The sequence below is a fragment of the Rutidosis leptorrhynchoides genome, chromosome 1 (genome assembly GCF_046630445.1).
Source record: "Rutidosis leptorrhynchoides isolate AG116_Rl617_1_P2 chromosome 1, CSIRO_AGI_Rlap_v1, whole genome shotgun sequence".
In the NCBI taxonomy this organism is placed as follows: domain Eukaryota; kingdom Viridiplantae; phylum Streptophyta; class Magnoliopsida; order Asterales; family Asteraceae; genus Rutidosis; species Rutidosis leptorrhynchoides.
In genome coordinates, this window is record NC_092333.1 from 184,663,724 (window position 1) to 184,680,563 (window position 16,840).

The 16,840-nt window shown below is 34.1% G+C and overlaps 1 protein-coding gene across 1 annotated transcript; it reads left to right on the forward strand.

Annotated features, from left to right (window-relative positions):
• The first annotated feature begins 5,231 nt into the window (after window positions 1-5,231).
• LOC139867490 (general transcription factor IIH subunit 2) lies at window positions 5,232-8,268 on the forward strand. The gene is made up of 4 exons (XM_071855861.1): window positions 5,232-5,569; window positions 6,347-6,808; window positions 7,605-7,977; window positions 8,066-8,268. The coding sequence occupies exons 1-4, from the start codon at window positions 5,273-5,275 to the stop codon at window positions 8,200-8,202; spliced, it is 1,269 nt and encodes a 422-aa protein (XP_071711962.1). The 5' UTR covers window positions 5,232-5,272; the 3' UTR covers window positions 8,203-8,268.
• The last annotated feature ends 8,572 nt before the right edge of the window (window positions 8,269-16,840 follow it).

Here is a 16,840-nt window from a genome sequence, read left to right on the forward strand (position 1 = left end):
TTCATGGGTATGCTCGTGAGGTCAATATAGTGTTTATCATTTCTGTTGCGTCTACGTACCTTTCCTGCAATATTGAATCTCAATATTGATACGTGAGTCCTCATAATTTAACTTTTACATGCTAATAGTGTATCCCTGACTAGTGCTCGAGTATTTAGGATTATGCATGCTTGTACTTTTGATATTGTCCTTAGACAGATTAGGTTGAATCTTGAATTAGTTACACTTGCAGTTGAGATAAGGTATAAGATATGCATGTCCTTGGAAAGCTAGCGAAAAATTAAGAACTTTTCCTTTAGATATCGAATGGTTTCGATGAACGGATTAGAAGTTATAATCAATTGAATTTTCGATATTTTTATTAAAAATAATTATTATTATCGTCGTTTTTATCGTCGTTCTAGTTTTATCTTATTATTATCATTATTTTTATCTTTATCAATAAAAGGGATTTATCATTAAAAATTGTTATTTTTTTATTATTACTATCGTTATTATCGTTAAAGTTATAATTAGTATTATTATTATTATCCAATTATTATTATTATTATTATTATTATTGGTATTATTATTATTATTATTATCATTATTAATATATATATCATTGTTTAAAAATGGTTATTGTTATTGTTATTATTATTATTACTATATTATCATTAAGATAATTAATAGTATTATCGTTAATAATGTTATAGTAACTATCATTATTAATATTAGTGTAATTAAAACAAATATTTGTAACACCTAATTATTTTGATTACTATTATTATCATTATTATGAATACGATATAAAAGACGATTAAAAGCTATTAAACGAAACGATTAGGAAATAATGGGTAAGAGTATCATGATGAAATTAAATATTATAAGATATTGATTTAGATAAAATTATCGTTCTTATTATTTTTATCATTACTATTATTATTAAAAGTATCGTTAGTATTAAAACTATCATTTTAACAAAAATTATCATTTTAATAGACATGTCATTGTTACTATAAAATATCATTATTATTATTATTATTTTAAATAGAATTATTATTTTAAAGATAATATTAAAAATTATCGTAAATATTAAAGTTATCATAATTAGAATTATCGTTTTATCATAATGTCATCTTAGTAATTATAAATATTGATATTTTTATAATAATTATTATTATTACAAAATAATACAACTTTTACTTACTATCATTATAGATATTATTTTATCAAATAAATATATGATACAAACATATTTTACTACGTGTAATAACTTACTTTAATAATACCTATCATATTATCTTTATAATATTAAATGAACCCTATAAATTTTATTACTTAATATATATAAAAGTATATTTTATTATATAAATTTAATATAAAATTTTATTTATTAATAAATAAATTATATTATTTACTCTAATAAATCTTTTAAAAATATTTAAAAATATAAAATGACGATATTTAAACTATATATTAATCATGTATAGATTTTTGGAAATTATTTTGAGTCAAATTTACTTTTGTTGACTTTTGCATATTAGTCTCGAGCATTAGGATTGTGGTACACTATGACTTGACCTAATTTGTTAGACAAATATTGACCAACACATAAATATATATAATTAATTTAGGTTCGTGAATCTGAGGCCAACCTTGCACTTGTTCAATGACGTTATATGTATTTTTACTACGAAATACAGTATGGTGAGTTTCATTTGCCTTTTTACCCTTTATATTTTTGGGACTGAGAATACATGCGCTTTTATAAATGTTTGACGAAATAGACACAAGTAATTGAAACTACATTCTATGGTTGAATTATCGAAATCGAATATGCCCCTTTTTATTAAAGTCTGGTAATCTAAGAATTAGGGAACAGACACCCTAATTGACGCGAATCCTAAAGATAGATCTATTGGGCCTAACAAACCCCATCCAAAGTACCGGATGCTTTAGTACTTCGAAATTTATATCATGTCTTAAGGAGGATCCCGGAATGATAGGGGATATTCTTATATGTATCTAGTTAATGTCGGTTACCAGGTGTTCACCATATGAATGATTATTTTTGTCTCTACGCATGGGACGTATATTTATGAGAACTGGAAATGAAATTCTTGTGGTCTATTAAAATGATGGAAATAAATGATTATGATAAACTAATGAACTCACCAACTTTTTGGTTGAACTTTAAAGCATGTTTATTCTCAGGTGTTAAAGAAATCTTCCGCTGTGCATTTGCTCATTTTAAAGATATTACTTGGAGTCTTTCATAGCATATTTCGAAGAACGTTGCATTCGAGTCATTGAGTTCATCAAAGATTATTATTAAATCAATTTATAATTGGATAGTGGATATTATGAAATGGTATGCATGCCTGTCAATTTTCGATGTAAAGAAAGATTGTCTTTTAAAAACGAATGTAATGTTTGTAAAATGTATCATATAGAGGTCAAATACCTCGCAATGTAATCAACTATTGTGAATCGTTTATAATGTATATGAACGGGTCCTTTCACCTATAAATCACCAACATTTTTGTTGACGTTTTAAGCATGTTTATTCTCAGGTGATTATTAAGAGCTTTCGCTGTTGCATACTAAAATAAGGACAAGATTTGGAGTCCATGTTTGTATGATATTATGTAAAAACTGCATTCAAGAAACTTATTTTTGATGTAATATATTCTTATTGTAAACCATTATGTAATGGTCGTGTGTAAACGGTATATTTTAGATTATCATTATTTGATAATCTACGTAATGCTTTTTAAACCTTTATAGATAAAATAAAGGTTATGGTTGTTTTAAAAATGAATGCAGTCTTTGAAAAACGTCTCATATAGAGGTCAAAACCTCGCAACGAAATCAATTAATATGAAACGTTTATAATCAATATGAACGGGACATTTCATTGGGGGGCTTAATTACCCGAGGTTTTACCTTCTATGGGGGAGTCAATGTGCTCGTTCATAGGAGAGTTTCCTCGCTTACCCAAAAAAAAGCTAGCGAATGTTGTCTGCATTATTGAGCCCCCACGGTCAATATAATATTTCTTCTTGAAATTGTATTTCACGCTGGAGAGAGTCTGGCGCATAAACTCACTACACCGTTGACAGCCGGGGACCATTAATTGGATCACTTAAATAGGGGCCAGGTTAAAAAACGTTGCAGACACGTGAAATAGTTAGTAATAAAGTATATAATAGTTTTCTAATAAAAATTATTCGAAAAAAGTTAATTACCTAAATTTTTATTGTATTTCAGAGGGAACTAAAAATTTAAATATAATTTAACTTAATAAAAAGATTATGATTTTGCTAACGACGGCCTTTAGGGCTCGTTAACATGCAAAAGATGGTTGTACAAATCAATAACCGGACCATGAAATTGACATATAACCGTCATGTATAATTGTGTAATGCGTGCTAACGACAACCCTAAGGGCTGTCGTTTACAAATTCCAAAAGATTATTATATGGGATATTAATTACCTATTGCGAAGACATATTTCTAAACTATCGATCAAACTCTTCCAGTTATCCACCCGATTTTTTCACCCAGCGAAAAACCAAGGGAATCGCCCTAATAAAACAACTCGTTTGAGTAGCTATCATATCCAGCTTCACCTCGTCAACATTAAAGGTATTTAAATGGAATCGCCCCAATAAAACAATCTGTTTGAGTAGAACATATCCAAGTGCACCTTGTCAACATTAAGGCCGTAGATATTGATTTTTATTCGCATTTAACTTTAGCCCAGTATCCTGATAAAACGTCCCAGAGATAGATAATATATTTGTCATGACTTGGGCTTCAATCTAAACAAACTTTCATGTAGTCTGCGTATATTAAATGAGATAAAATCAAACCTGAATCACCAACATTGACCTCACGTATAAACCCTGAATCAGTCTCTTTTCAGCTTAAATGTAGACCTTCCATTACAAGTTAAAATAAAAAACGGTGTCCCTTGGCGAAGACTTCTCTTAACTGAAAACTCCTGACTTAGATAGTCGTTAACCAACATTAAAACCCTAGCTGAAGCGAGACATGACATGATACAAAGTCCCCATCATTGACTAAAACATATGGATTCTATCATTCAATCAAGGAAATTCTAACTTACGGAATCATACGATTTCTCAAAAATCCACCTTAAAACATTATCCTTTTACCTTTCTTCTTGTAGAATTTCGTGATCTCTCCAAGCATAAGAGGTTCATCTAAAATTTTTTGGTCCACGATAGACGTAGACTAGTGGAGAAACTGATAATTGGTGGTGTTACCAATGCTGACACAAGTTGCTTGGAGGAAGCACCGACTATGGTAAATTCCGCCAAGTTTTCACCCGATTGGTGTGCTGGAAATTTAGTCATCCGGCAACCACCACGATGGTTGTTGTCTAGTGGATATGTCTTATGTTATGTGTTCTACCAAGTAAACAACTGTGGAAGTTTTAGGCTGCTTCCAACGCAGCGTGAGATCTGATCCGTCAAGTGAGGTGGCGTCAGTTGACGGAATCTGACGCCATTATCGCAGCGTCAAAGTTTGACGGAACAGGGCTTCAGTCGGAATTTTGACGGAGGAGAAATGAGCGTGAGGTAGGAGGAGTACTATTGAGGGAGAGAGGGAGAGTATATATTGTTTTTATTTATTTATTTTTCGCACCCAATTTCCAACCAGATTTTACTACATCACCCGACTAATATTTAACACAAAAATTTGACATTTTGGGTTATCGAATGTCAAATACGGTCACGATCAAAAACCCACTTTTCTATCAAAAAGTACATAATTCGACTCTGACATCACAGTCAGGGTTGGAAACAGTCTTATCTTATGTGAAGTTTTATCTTATGTATTAGAGTGACTAGTGAGTGTAAAAATTGTTGGGACAAGTGAAGGTGTATTTTTTTATTCTTTTTTATGAAAACAAAAATTTAAATTAAAAACGTCGGGAAAATCTAGAAGTGATACAATGAGTCAGATGTATATGTATGATTGATAGATCCTACGAAGATACAACAATTGACCTAGACAACACTATTACAAATATAATTGTAGACTTTGGTTCACTAATGCACCATTATTAAACTTTCAGGAACCGTAACTATATTTTAATAAACACTAGGTACTAAAAATGTTAAACAATAGACAAACAGGGACCAAAATGGTAAAACAACAAACTTCTTACATATTTACATGACTAGCTCCTCGAAATTAACCTAAATTAGTAAAAAATAAAAAAAATTAAAAAATAAGAAAGCAACTGTGAAACAAAGCAATGAGCAATTACGGCAACGGAAAAGGAAAACCGCCGGTGACCGGAGAAGAAGACGATGACGATGAAGAAGAAGGAAATGAAAGAGACCTTGAAGCATGGGAACGAGCTTATGCAGATGAAAGATCATGGGAATCATTACAAGAAGATGAATCTGGTCTTCTTCGTCCAATTGATAATCAAGCTTTACATCATGCTCAATACCGCCGCCGTTTACGGTCACTCTCTGCCGCTTCAGCTGCTTCTCGGATTCAAAAAGGCCTTATTCGTTATCTTTATCTTGTTATTGATCTCTCCAGGGTATTTAATTTAATTCAATTCAGTTTAATCTTTTTTATTATTATTACTATTATTATTATTATTATTATAAAGTTATAATGTGCTGATTTTATTTTGATTATTTTATTTTTCTTTATGTTAATTTGAAGTGTAATTAGTAACAGTTAGTTTATTGATTAATTTAGTAATTGATTAGATACATGTTAGGGTTTTGATTAGGGTTTAGTTTTCACATTAGAAGGGCTTTTAGGGAGAAAGGTGTAGGGAGGTTTCTGATGCTTCAATGTAATGAATGTAGCCCATTTTTTATTTTACGAACACAGCGCAACTCACGGCGATCGAAACGGACGATTTTTTAATAAACTAACCATTTTCCCTTAAAACTATTGATGTTTATCACTTTCACCCCTAATGGAAGTGGGTCAAGTTTGCAATTAACTAAGCAATATGCCTAAATCTCACCAAAACCCTAACTTGTTGAAAAACTTGATTGCATTATAGGCTGCTAAATCATAAATTTCATCAAAACCATGATTAGTATATACTTGATTAAAGACTGTAGTTGGTAAAAATTTATACCGGATCGAAAACTAGCGTGATTCACGGATTTTTGGCTTATTTCAGGGCTTGTTGAAATTTTGAAAAGCCGATATGCTCCTTTTTGCTTTTAAGAATGAGCTTTTTCTTGTTAGTTAAAAAGTATAATGAGAAAATCCATTTGTTGGTTGCTAAGTTTCTACTATCATTCTTATATTGTTCATGATAGCTTTTGTGATTTAATATAACTGTAACACGTAGGCAGCTGGAGAGATGGATTTACGTCCAAGTCGAATGATGGTGGTTGCTAAACAAGTAGAGGCTTTCGTACGGGAGTTCTTCGACCAAAACCCGTTAAGTCAAATCGGTTTAGTGACTATAAAAGACGGGATTGCTCAATGCTTAACGGATCTTGGTGGTAGTCCCGAATCTCATATCAAGGCTCTAATGGGGAAACTTGGGTGCTCGGGTGAAGCGTCTCTTCAAAATGCTTTAGAACTTGTACATGAACAGCTTAATCAAATTCCTTCTTATGGTCATCGAGAAGTTATAATCCTGTATTCAGCATTGAGTACTTGTGATCCGGGAGATGTAATGGAGACTATTCAGAAATGTAAGAAATCCAAAATTAGGTGCTCGGTTATTGGACTATCTGCAGAGATTTATATTTGCAAGTATTTATGTCAAGAAACTGGAGGCTTGTATGCTGTTGCTTTGGATGAGGTTAGTTGGAAAAGCTTTTTTGCAAAAAAAAAAAATTGTGATTATTTGTTTTTAATCATAAATATCAGTTTTTTAAGGTGATTCTGATTATTGGGTCAGTTAATAAGATTAGAAGTTCTGATTGTAGGATTAATACTTATTGAATCCTTAAATATCACCTAATCAGTGAGGGTGTGTTTGTTTGCCTCTCAATTGAATGGTTCAACACTGAATGTTGAACCGTTCAGCATTCATTGCGTTTGTTTGTGACCTCTGAATGACAAATGATGTTGAACCGTTCAGGGATATGTGCTGAACCATTTAGAGTTGAAGTACTCTCTTAACCATTCAGACACATTCATGTGCTTTAATATTCTCCTTAAATTATATTCAGAACACTTATCAAACAACTAACCATTCAGCATTCACCGCGTTTGTTTGTGACCTTTGAATGACAAATGATGTTGAATCGTTCACTGATGTGCTGAACCATTCAGAGTTGAAATACTCTCTTAACCATTCAACCATTCAGAACATTCATTTCCTTTAATATTCTCCTTCAATTATATTCATCACACTTATTAAACAATTATCTTTTCTATATATTCCTTTATTAGGTTAATACATTCATTTTACATCATTCATAGAGCTCATTCATTCAGAATGATTATTAAACACATTATTTTCGTTCAGAACCAAGTTCAATCAGAATCTTTGAATCATTTAGCTTTTAAATCATTTGATGTTTAATCATTTGTTTTATCAAATGCACCCTAACTTGAGTCAAGTTACTTGACATATTATCTATTATTTGCAGGCGCATTTAAAAGAGTTAATACTCGAACACGCACCACCACCACCAGCCATAGCTGAATTTGCTATAGCCAATTTGATAAAAATGGGGTTCCCGCAACGGACCGCAGAGGGCGGTATCTCGATATGTTCATGTCATAAAGAAGCTAAATTAGGTGGAGGGTATACTTGTCCAAGATGCAAAGCCCGTGTTTGCGAGTTGCCTACTGAGTGTCGTATTTGTGGGTTAACTCTAGTTTCTTCTCCTCATTTGGCTAGGTCATATCATCATTTGTTTCCAGTAACACCTTTTGACGATATTGCCCCTATGATTGTACCCAATCAACATCGCCGCCCTAAAACTTGTTTTGGTTGCCAACAGTCTCTCTTGAATCCTGGTAAGCAGTATATTATACTCCAGAATTTACAAATTTTATTCTTTCAAGGTTTTTGTTAATTTAGTAATGATAAATGTTTTATTTGTAGGGAACATGCCTGTTCGTTGTGTGACATGCCCAAAATGCAAACAGTTTTTTTGCCTCGACTGTGACATATACATTCATGAGAGTTTGCACAATTGTCCTGGTTGTGAGAGCTTAAGGGACTCCAAATCAGTTGCTTAATAAATCTTGATCTTGCTCTTGCTCTTTGGCGTTTGTGTTTATCGTTGGGCACAGATGAAAGGCGAGAAAGTTGATTTGGAGTATCTCGGTTTGTTGTTTCTATTATGTTAGTGGCTTCACCTTTCAATATATCGTGCGACTTAGCATGGTTTCTGATGGGATTTTGATCGAGAAGAACAGAAGAGTTTTCTCTTTGTTTGTTTATTTAATGATTTGCCCAATTTTCGATAGATAGTTGTTGAGTACTAGACTGTAGATACATGTGGCATACAACAATGCTTTTATGCTTGCCAGTTTTTTTCTTTGTTATTTAAAGTCCTTTGGAAACTGCAATCTACAGTTATGGTAATGAAGTGAAAAGTGAAAATAATAAAAAAAAATCCATGTTTCATTTTCAACATTAGCCTTTACCATTAATGTGAAATCACAATTAAGCATTGGTTCACAATTACACACACATACACCTTAGCTTTCACACACTAGTCTATTTGCTCTCTAGAATACATTTGGGGAGAATATTGGTTAATCCGGGTTGAAGAAAGCCGTGAATAGTATGATTGAACTTACAGTCATATTGTACAATTTCCGGAATCAATACAACGGATTAATACATTGTTACATATTGTTACTGTTTGATTCATCATCATCATCTCTATCACCACAAGCATTGTTCATATTCATTCAGCATCTAAATTACGAATTAACTAGAGTAGGGACAAACAGAAAGTCAAGGCTCTACTTCTTTATTCTTACTTATATATAAATGATGTATAAATACATGAAATATGGAATACATATAATTATGATTATAGCAGAACTACATTTAAACCGTAGTCTTATGAATATATATGGACATTTGGATAGTGTCTAAGCTGAAGTTGGCTTGTTGCAGTATTGGCTTATGTTGAAGCCATATTATTAGATAGTGTAAGAAAAGACAGATGCAGCAAACACTTCAGCTACCAATAAAGGTTATGATAAGAAACGCTCAATTTTTCGTGCTCTTGCTAAGGTTAAGTGATATTCTTCTTCTTCTTCAGCTGATTCGTCCAAATTACAAGGTATTAACAGCTCTATTATTAATACTTGATATGATATGATACTATAATTGCATGGATTATTTTAACTTTAGTTTTGTACAATATTAATTTTAATTCATTTTCAACTTCAACTTCGCATGTACTATTTTATATATGCATTTGTTTTAGTTATCTTTTTTTTTTTTTTTTTTTTTTTTTTTTTTTGCGAAAAAACATATTATATATAAATAAATAAAAAGGGGAAGATCTTCTTGTGGGGTTACAATTGATACAGATTATAGATCTGTTTGACTGGCGAATCACTAACCGCCCTAATGAACTCATCTAAACAAGAACGAGCTAACAACAGAAAAATTACATTGAAATTGAAAGCAACAGCACAAACCGGGAAGAAAAATCCCCAAGAACTAAACAAACAAACTATAAAACCGTGCCTGTTGCAACATGACGTAACCACCACCAAGAAAGCCAGACCCCAAAGAAGGTCCTCACCTGAGACGAAACCAGCAACCGCGAACCAAAGCCCACAAGTCTCAAAGCAACCGTACCAACCCTCGCACGAACATCTGAAACCGACCACCCGTCTGGAACCCCAAAAAATCCTCCCTCGAGTCCGCATCGACCAGCTGTAACGACCCGACAAAATCGTCATTGAAGGCGCCGTTAACTTAGGTCCCGTTACGTAGTCATAGTCCTTAAATGAGATGCGTTTGACCAAAATTATGTCGCATTCATTTGAAACGTATAAGAATTACAAAGTTTTAAGTTTACCAATGGTTCGACAACGAATTAAGTTTATAAAAGTAGTAAAGTATAAATGAAATAACTTGCGACATAATTAGTTTAAAATCACGGTTGCTATAAATAGCGTAAGTATGTATGTATGCTTGACTCCAAGCAAGTAATCAGAGTGTATGCATGTATGCTTGACCCCAAGCAAGTATGAGTATACGCGGAAGCATGTATCAAATAGCCATTCATGAACCTGAGAAACATATAGAAAACTGTCAACGAAAAACGTTGGTGAAATCATAGGTGTATTTGTAAACGTTTTTTTTTTAACCACAAGATTTAGTATTTCCATAACGTTAATTATCTGAATCGTTTGCATTCCAAAAGTATGTTCGCGAGCATCCAATTATCAAGACTTAACTGTTTTGTACCCTGTTACGTAGTGTTAGAACATACACTAAACTCGAAAATATATTTCATCCGCTAACGGTAGTGAACCGTCCGAATGAGGCTCGTCAAGCCCATGTGATCACATAATATAAGTTCTCGCTTACACCCTGCAAGTGTAACTAATGATAATTGAATTGAGGCTTTTTGTTCTAACTCGTTGTGGAATGTTTGTTTTCGCACTTGTGTTCAAAGTATAAAGTATGTAGTATAAAACTGTATATGTTTCTCATCCCATGATTTAAAAGTATAAAAGTTGTTGAAAAGATGGGACTATGATCTCACCTCGGGTGCACGAGTATAAAAGTACTTCACAAAGTAAATGTGTGCATGAAAGTTGCTTAGCCTTGACTTAAACAAATAAGTTATATCAATTACCGATTACGACACAAGGTCGGTCGAAATGTGTTCAATTAGTCCTATGGCTCGTTACGACTTGATTATATAGCATGTGAATCAAGTTATCAAGTTTCATGCAAGAATCAAGTATAAAAGAGGATTAGAACGATTGCATAAGTTTTTGGTTAAGTTTGACTAAAAGTCAAACTTGGTCAAAGTCAAAGTCAACGGGGTCGAGTCGGGTATCCGACAATTTTTCTAAGTTATATAATCATATGTAAGCATGTTGGCCAAGTTTCATGTTAATCAGAGGTGCGTAGCATAGTTAGAATTAAACGGCAAACGACCAAACGAAGCAGAAATTTGTAGTTCATCTGGACGGCGTCCAAATAGGCTGGACGGCGTCTAGATGTGAAAGCCAGGACGGCGTCCAAGATATGGGACGGCGTCCCAATGAACTGCAGGTTGCTGAAGCTGAAATTTGACAAGTCTCGAACCAAACTCATTTCAAACACAACTTATGAACCGAAAACACTCAAGACACGTATCTTATATCGTTGGAAAGGTATTTTGATGAGGAATACAACTAAACACATATCATTAAACAAATACATCATTTAAAATGACCAAATCCTCGTTGAATGATTGTTAAAAGTTCATCATTGATGTTTCAAGTTCGTAAAATGCATTTTATGATTCGGGCAACCAATTTACATGTATTATATGCCGTTTCGAAGGCAATTTAACATACATTGCAATTAAACACTTTCTAACAACGTCTCATGGCATTCAAGGCATCAAAAGTTCATTTTAAAATCTATCAAACCCTTACAAAGCCAACCAACATATCAAATTGAAGCTAATGATGCTAGTAACACATTTAACACAATAGTTTAACATCTAACAACATTTAATCAAACAAAATCAAAGATTAAACTAACCCATTTCAAGTGTTCATGCTAGTTACACCAAATAACAAGATCGAGCATACAAATTACATACACGACATCACAATGAGCCATAGACACTAACTAACACCATTTCAAGTCAAAAATACTAAGAACATGAAATCTAGAGTTTTTAGAAAGTTACTCAAAAGAGATGAAGTTAGTATCAAAACGTAGAGGATGAAGAGAGGATCACGAATATGTAGTCGGATTTGTTGTGAGCTTCCTAGATCCGAATTAGATGATGAATCCTTGTTTGTGTGAGTTGAGAGAAAAGGGGAAGTAAGAAAAGAGAAAGAGATGGTGAATGAATGACTGGAGGTGGTGAGGTGGTTGACTAGTCAACCACTAGTCACCTCTTTGGTCAAGTGGCAAAACTAGTCCCTCGAATTCGGATGCGGGTGCGTAAATTAACCAAACGAATTATTTTGAAATACACGAGAGTAAACGGGAGATGTTATAATCCAATAACGAAAATATTAAGAATGTTAGCTAAAGGAGGATATGAATCTAGATACGAATGATATTATCAAAATAAAAAGACGGGCGTTAAAATAATTTAACAGAAAAATGCGGGATGTTACATTACCCACACCTTAAAAGAAATTTCGTCCCGAAATTTAGTTGGAAGTAATAGTCGATGTCTCTTCCTCGAGACCTTGCGTTGCCATTCTACGAATGAGTGAAGGTACTTCCTTGGGCATTTCAATGAACTTTGACGGTCGGGATTTTACGTTGTTTTAAAGTTTGGTTTCACGATTCACAATTTCAACCGGTTCTCCTAGGAAGTGAAGTTTGTCATCGATAGTAAGTTCATCAAAAAGGAATAACAAGTTCTTGTTCGGCAAGCCACTTCTTTAAGTGTGATACATGGAATGTAGGACGAACGGAATTCGGTTGAGTTGGGAGTTTGAAACGGTAAGCAACGGGTCCAATACGCCCCAAGATTTCATAAGAATCAGAACATCGCGGATTTAGCGTTCTACGTTTTCTGAAACGGATTACATCTTTTCAAGATGCGACTTTTAACGTTAAGCGGTTACCCACTTGGAATTCGAAAGGTTTACGTCTAACATCGGCATAGCACCTTTGGCGACTACAGGCCGTCTTGAGCCTTTCTTGGATTTGAACGATCTTAATGGTTATTTCATGAATGAGTTCGGGTTCGGCAGTTTGATTGTTGCCTACGTCGGCCCCACAAATAATAGAATAATAATTGCGGCCATATAAAGTTTCGAAAAGGTGTGGCGTTAATACTCGAATGATAACTATCGTTGTAAGAGGAATCAATTAAAGGCAACAAAACAAGTTCGTGATATGTTTTCCAAGATTTGAATCGTACGTTTGCTTGGTCCGTCGGTTTGTGGATGATACGCGGTACTCATGAATAATCTGGTTTCCAAAGTTTATTGTAAGGCACCCCAGAATCTAGGAGTGAAACGAGCATCTCGATTCGAAACGAGGTACATTCCTTTAAGATATATTTGAACAAGTTTGCTAGGAATTGAAAACGTTTGTTAGAACAAGTTTCTTATCGGTTTCTGAAAACGTACGTCAGGACTACTCACCCTCGTGGTGAATACTAGTATAACGTGAAGCGTCTCTCCCTGCATTGAGAATTTAGAATAAATATTTTTTTATACGAAAGTATGAGTTTAATGCGAGAGAAGTTTCTGCCTCGATGTGAGCATAACAAGCATATTGTAGTTCGTCGATAAAACTGTGCAAAAATGAGATAGTATACACGTGTAACCTATGTCGAAGTTGAAAGAGTTCGTCATTCATTCGGACGCGTAAATAGGATTTGGTAATATCAAGATGTGTCCATGGTATGGTTGTTATCAATATTCTCGAAGTTTTCGGATGGCAACAAAGAAAAATAAAGTCATGTACATGGCATATGATGGTGATTAGGTTGATCGAGTCCAATCACCATCACGAGTAATTAGAACTTTGGTATGACTTACCATAATATAACTACGTTGATCGAGTGTCGTTATATTATGCTAACTCATACCTCCATTCCCACATAATTCCATAAAATCAAATTCGTGTAATCGTGAAGATTTAAAATGAACAAAATATAACGGCATCTTTAACGTGACTCGTATTGAATCAAAAGAATTTGTGCAACTCTGAAGATGCGTTTCCCGAGGGAAGTGTATAACTTGTTGTTCATGTCAATGCGGTTCAAATCAAACAATAATGTCTTTGGATACGACAAGAGTAACGAATCATGATAACGAGTAGTATGCGACCGTAGTGATAAGCGGTGATGACGATACTCATCTAGAGTAGTGATAGTAGTAACAAGAAGTGGTAGATAGTGAAGAACACCGGTGTAACATCGGTAGTGGTTAATGATTTCCATAGTGGTGGAAACTTTACGGCACTTGTGGATAGTAAGATGGGACGGTGATGAATAACAATCTGGGAGACAGAGTTCCCGGACTAGTGTGACTAATGAAGTCGTCGTCATCCTTACGTGTATAAATCTTGAATTCACGTGGGTTACCATAAAGTGGCAGAATACGGATTCGTATGATGAAAGCTTGGTACCAGTAAGAAGTTTACCTAAGAATGATGCAAGTATAATGCATAAGTAGTCAAGTAAGTGCTATCTATAGCAAATGTATGTCAGAATGCAATGGCTAACTATCCGGTTGAGTCTAGATTCACTAATGCGTCCTAACGACTCTGTCAGACACACTAATGCACATCCTAGATCCCTACAACCGACGCTCTGATACCATCTGTAACGACCCGACAAAATCGTCATTGAAGGTGCCGTTAACTTAGGTCCCGTTACGTGGTCATAGTCCTTAAATGAGACGCGTTTGACCAAAATTATGTCGCATTCATTTGAAACGTATAAGACTTACAAAGTTTTAAGTTTACCAACGGTTCGACAACGAATTAAGTTTACAAAAGTAGTAAAGTATAAATGAAATAACTTGCGACATAATTAGTTTAAAATCACGGTTGCTATAAATAGCGTAAGTATATATGTATGCTTGACTCCAAGCAAGTAATCAGAGTGTATGCATGTATGCTTGACCCCAAGCAAGTATGAGTGTACGCGGAAGCATGTATCAAATAGCCATTCATGAACCTGAGAAACATATAGAAAACTGTCAACGAAAAACGTTGGTGAAATCATAGGTGTATTTGTAAACATTTTTTTTTAACCACAAGATTTAGTATTTCGTTAACGATGATTATCTGAATCGTTTGCATTCCAAAAGTATGTTCGCGAGCATCCAATTATCAAGACTTAACTGTTTTGTAGCCTGTTACGTAGTGTTAGAACATACACTAAACCCGAAAATATATTTCATCCGCTAACGGTAGCGAACCGTCCGAATGAGGCTCGTCAAGCCCATGTGATCACATGATATAAGTTCTCGCTTACACCCTCCAAGTGTAACTAATGATAATTGAATTGAGGCTTTTTTTTCTAACTCGCTGTGGAATGTTTGTTTTCGCACTTGTGTTCAAAGTATAAAGTATGTAGTATAAAACCGTATATGTTTCTCATCCCATGATTTAAAAGTATAAAAGTTGTTGAAAAGATGGGAATATGATCTCACCTCGGGTGCACGAGTATAAAAGTACTTCACAAAGTAAATGTGTGCATGAAAGTTGCTTAGCCTTGACCTAAATAAATAAGTTATATCAATTACCAATTACGACACAAGGTCGGTCGAAATGTGTTCAATTAGTCCTATGGCTCATTACGACTCGATTATATAGCATGTGAATCAAGTTGTCAAGTTTCATGCAAGAATCAAGTATAAAAGAGGATTAGAACGATTGCATAAGTTTTTGGTTAAGTTTGACTAAAAGTCAAACTTGGTCAAATTCAAAGTCAATGGGGTCGGGTCGGGTATCCGACAATTTTTCTAAGTTATATAATCATATGTGAGCATGTTGGCCAAGTTTCATGTTAATCAGAGGTGCGTAGCATAGTTAGAATTAAACGGCAAACGACCAAACGAAGCAGAAATTTGTAGTTCATCTGGACGGCGTCCAAATAGGCTGGACGACGTCCAGATGTGAAAGCCAGGACGGCGTCCAAGATATGGGACGGCGTCCCAATGAACTGCAGGTTGCTGAAGCTGAAATTTGTCAAGTCTCGAACCAAACTCATTTCAAACACAACTTATGAACCGAAAACACTCAAGACACGTATCTTATATCGTTGGAAAGGTATTTTGATGAGGAATACAACTAAACACATATCATCAAACAAATACTTCATTTAAAATTACCAAATCCTCATCGAATGATTGTTAAAAGTTTATCATTGATGTTTCAAGTTCGTAAAACGCATTTTATGATTCGGGCAACCAATTTACATGTATTATATGCCGTTTCGAAGGTAATTTAACATACATTGAAATTAAACACTTTCTAACAACGTCTCATGGCATTCAAGGCATCAAAAGTTCATTTTAAAATCTATCAAACTCTAACCAAGAATCATGAAATCAATAATCATGTTAATGAGGTCTTACAAAGCCAACCAACATATCAAATTGAAGCTAATGATGCTAGTAACACATTTAACACAATAGGTTTAACATCTAACAACATTTAATCAAACAAAATCAAAGATTACACTAACCCATTTCAAGTGTTCATGCTAGTTACACCAAATAACAAGATCGAGCATACAAATTACATACACGACATCACAATGAGCCATAGACACTAACTAACACCATTTCAAGTCAAAAACACTAAGAACATGAAATCTAGAGTTTTTAGAAAGTTACCCAAAAGAGATGAAGTTAGTATCAAAACGTAGAGGATGAAGAGAGGATCACGAATATGTAGTCGGATTTGTTGTGAGCTTCCTAGATCCGAATTAGATGATGAATCCTTGTTTGTGTGAGTTGAGAGAAAAAGGGAAGTAAGAAAAGAGAAAGAGATGGTGAATGAATGAGTGGAGGTGGTGAGGTGGTTGACTAGTCAACCACTAGTCACCTCTTTGGTCAAGTGGCAAAACTAGTCCCTCGAATTCGGATGCGGGTGCGTGAATTAACCAAACGAATTATTTTGAAATACACGAGAGTAAACGGGAGATGTTATAATACAATAACAAAAATATTAAGAATGTTAGCTAAAGGA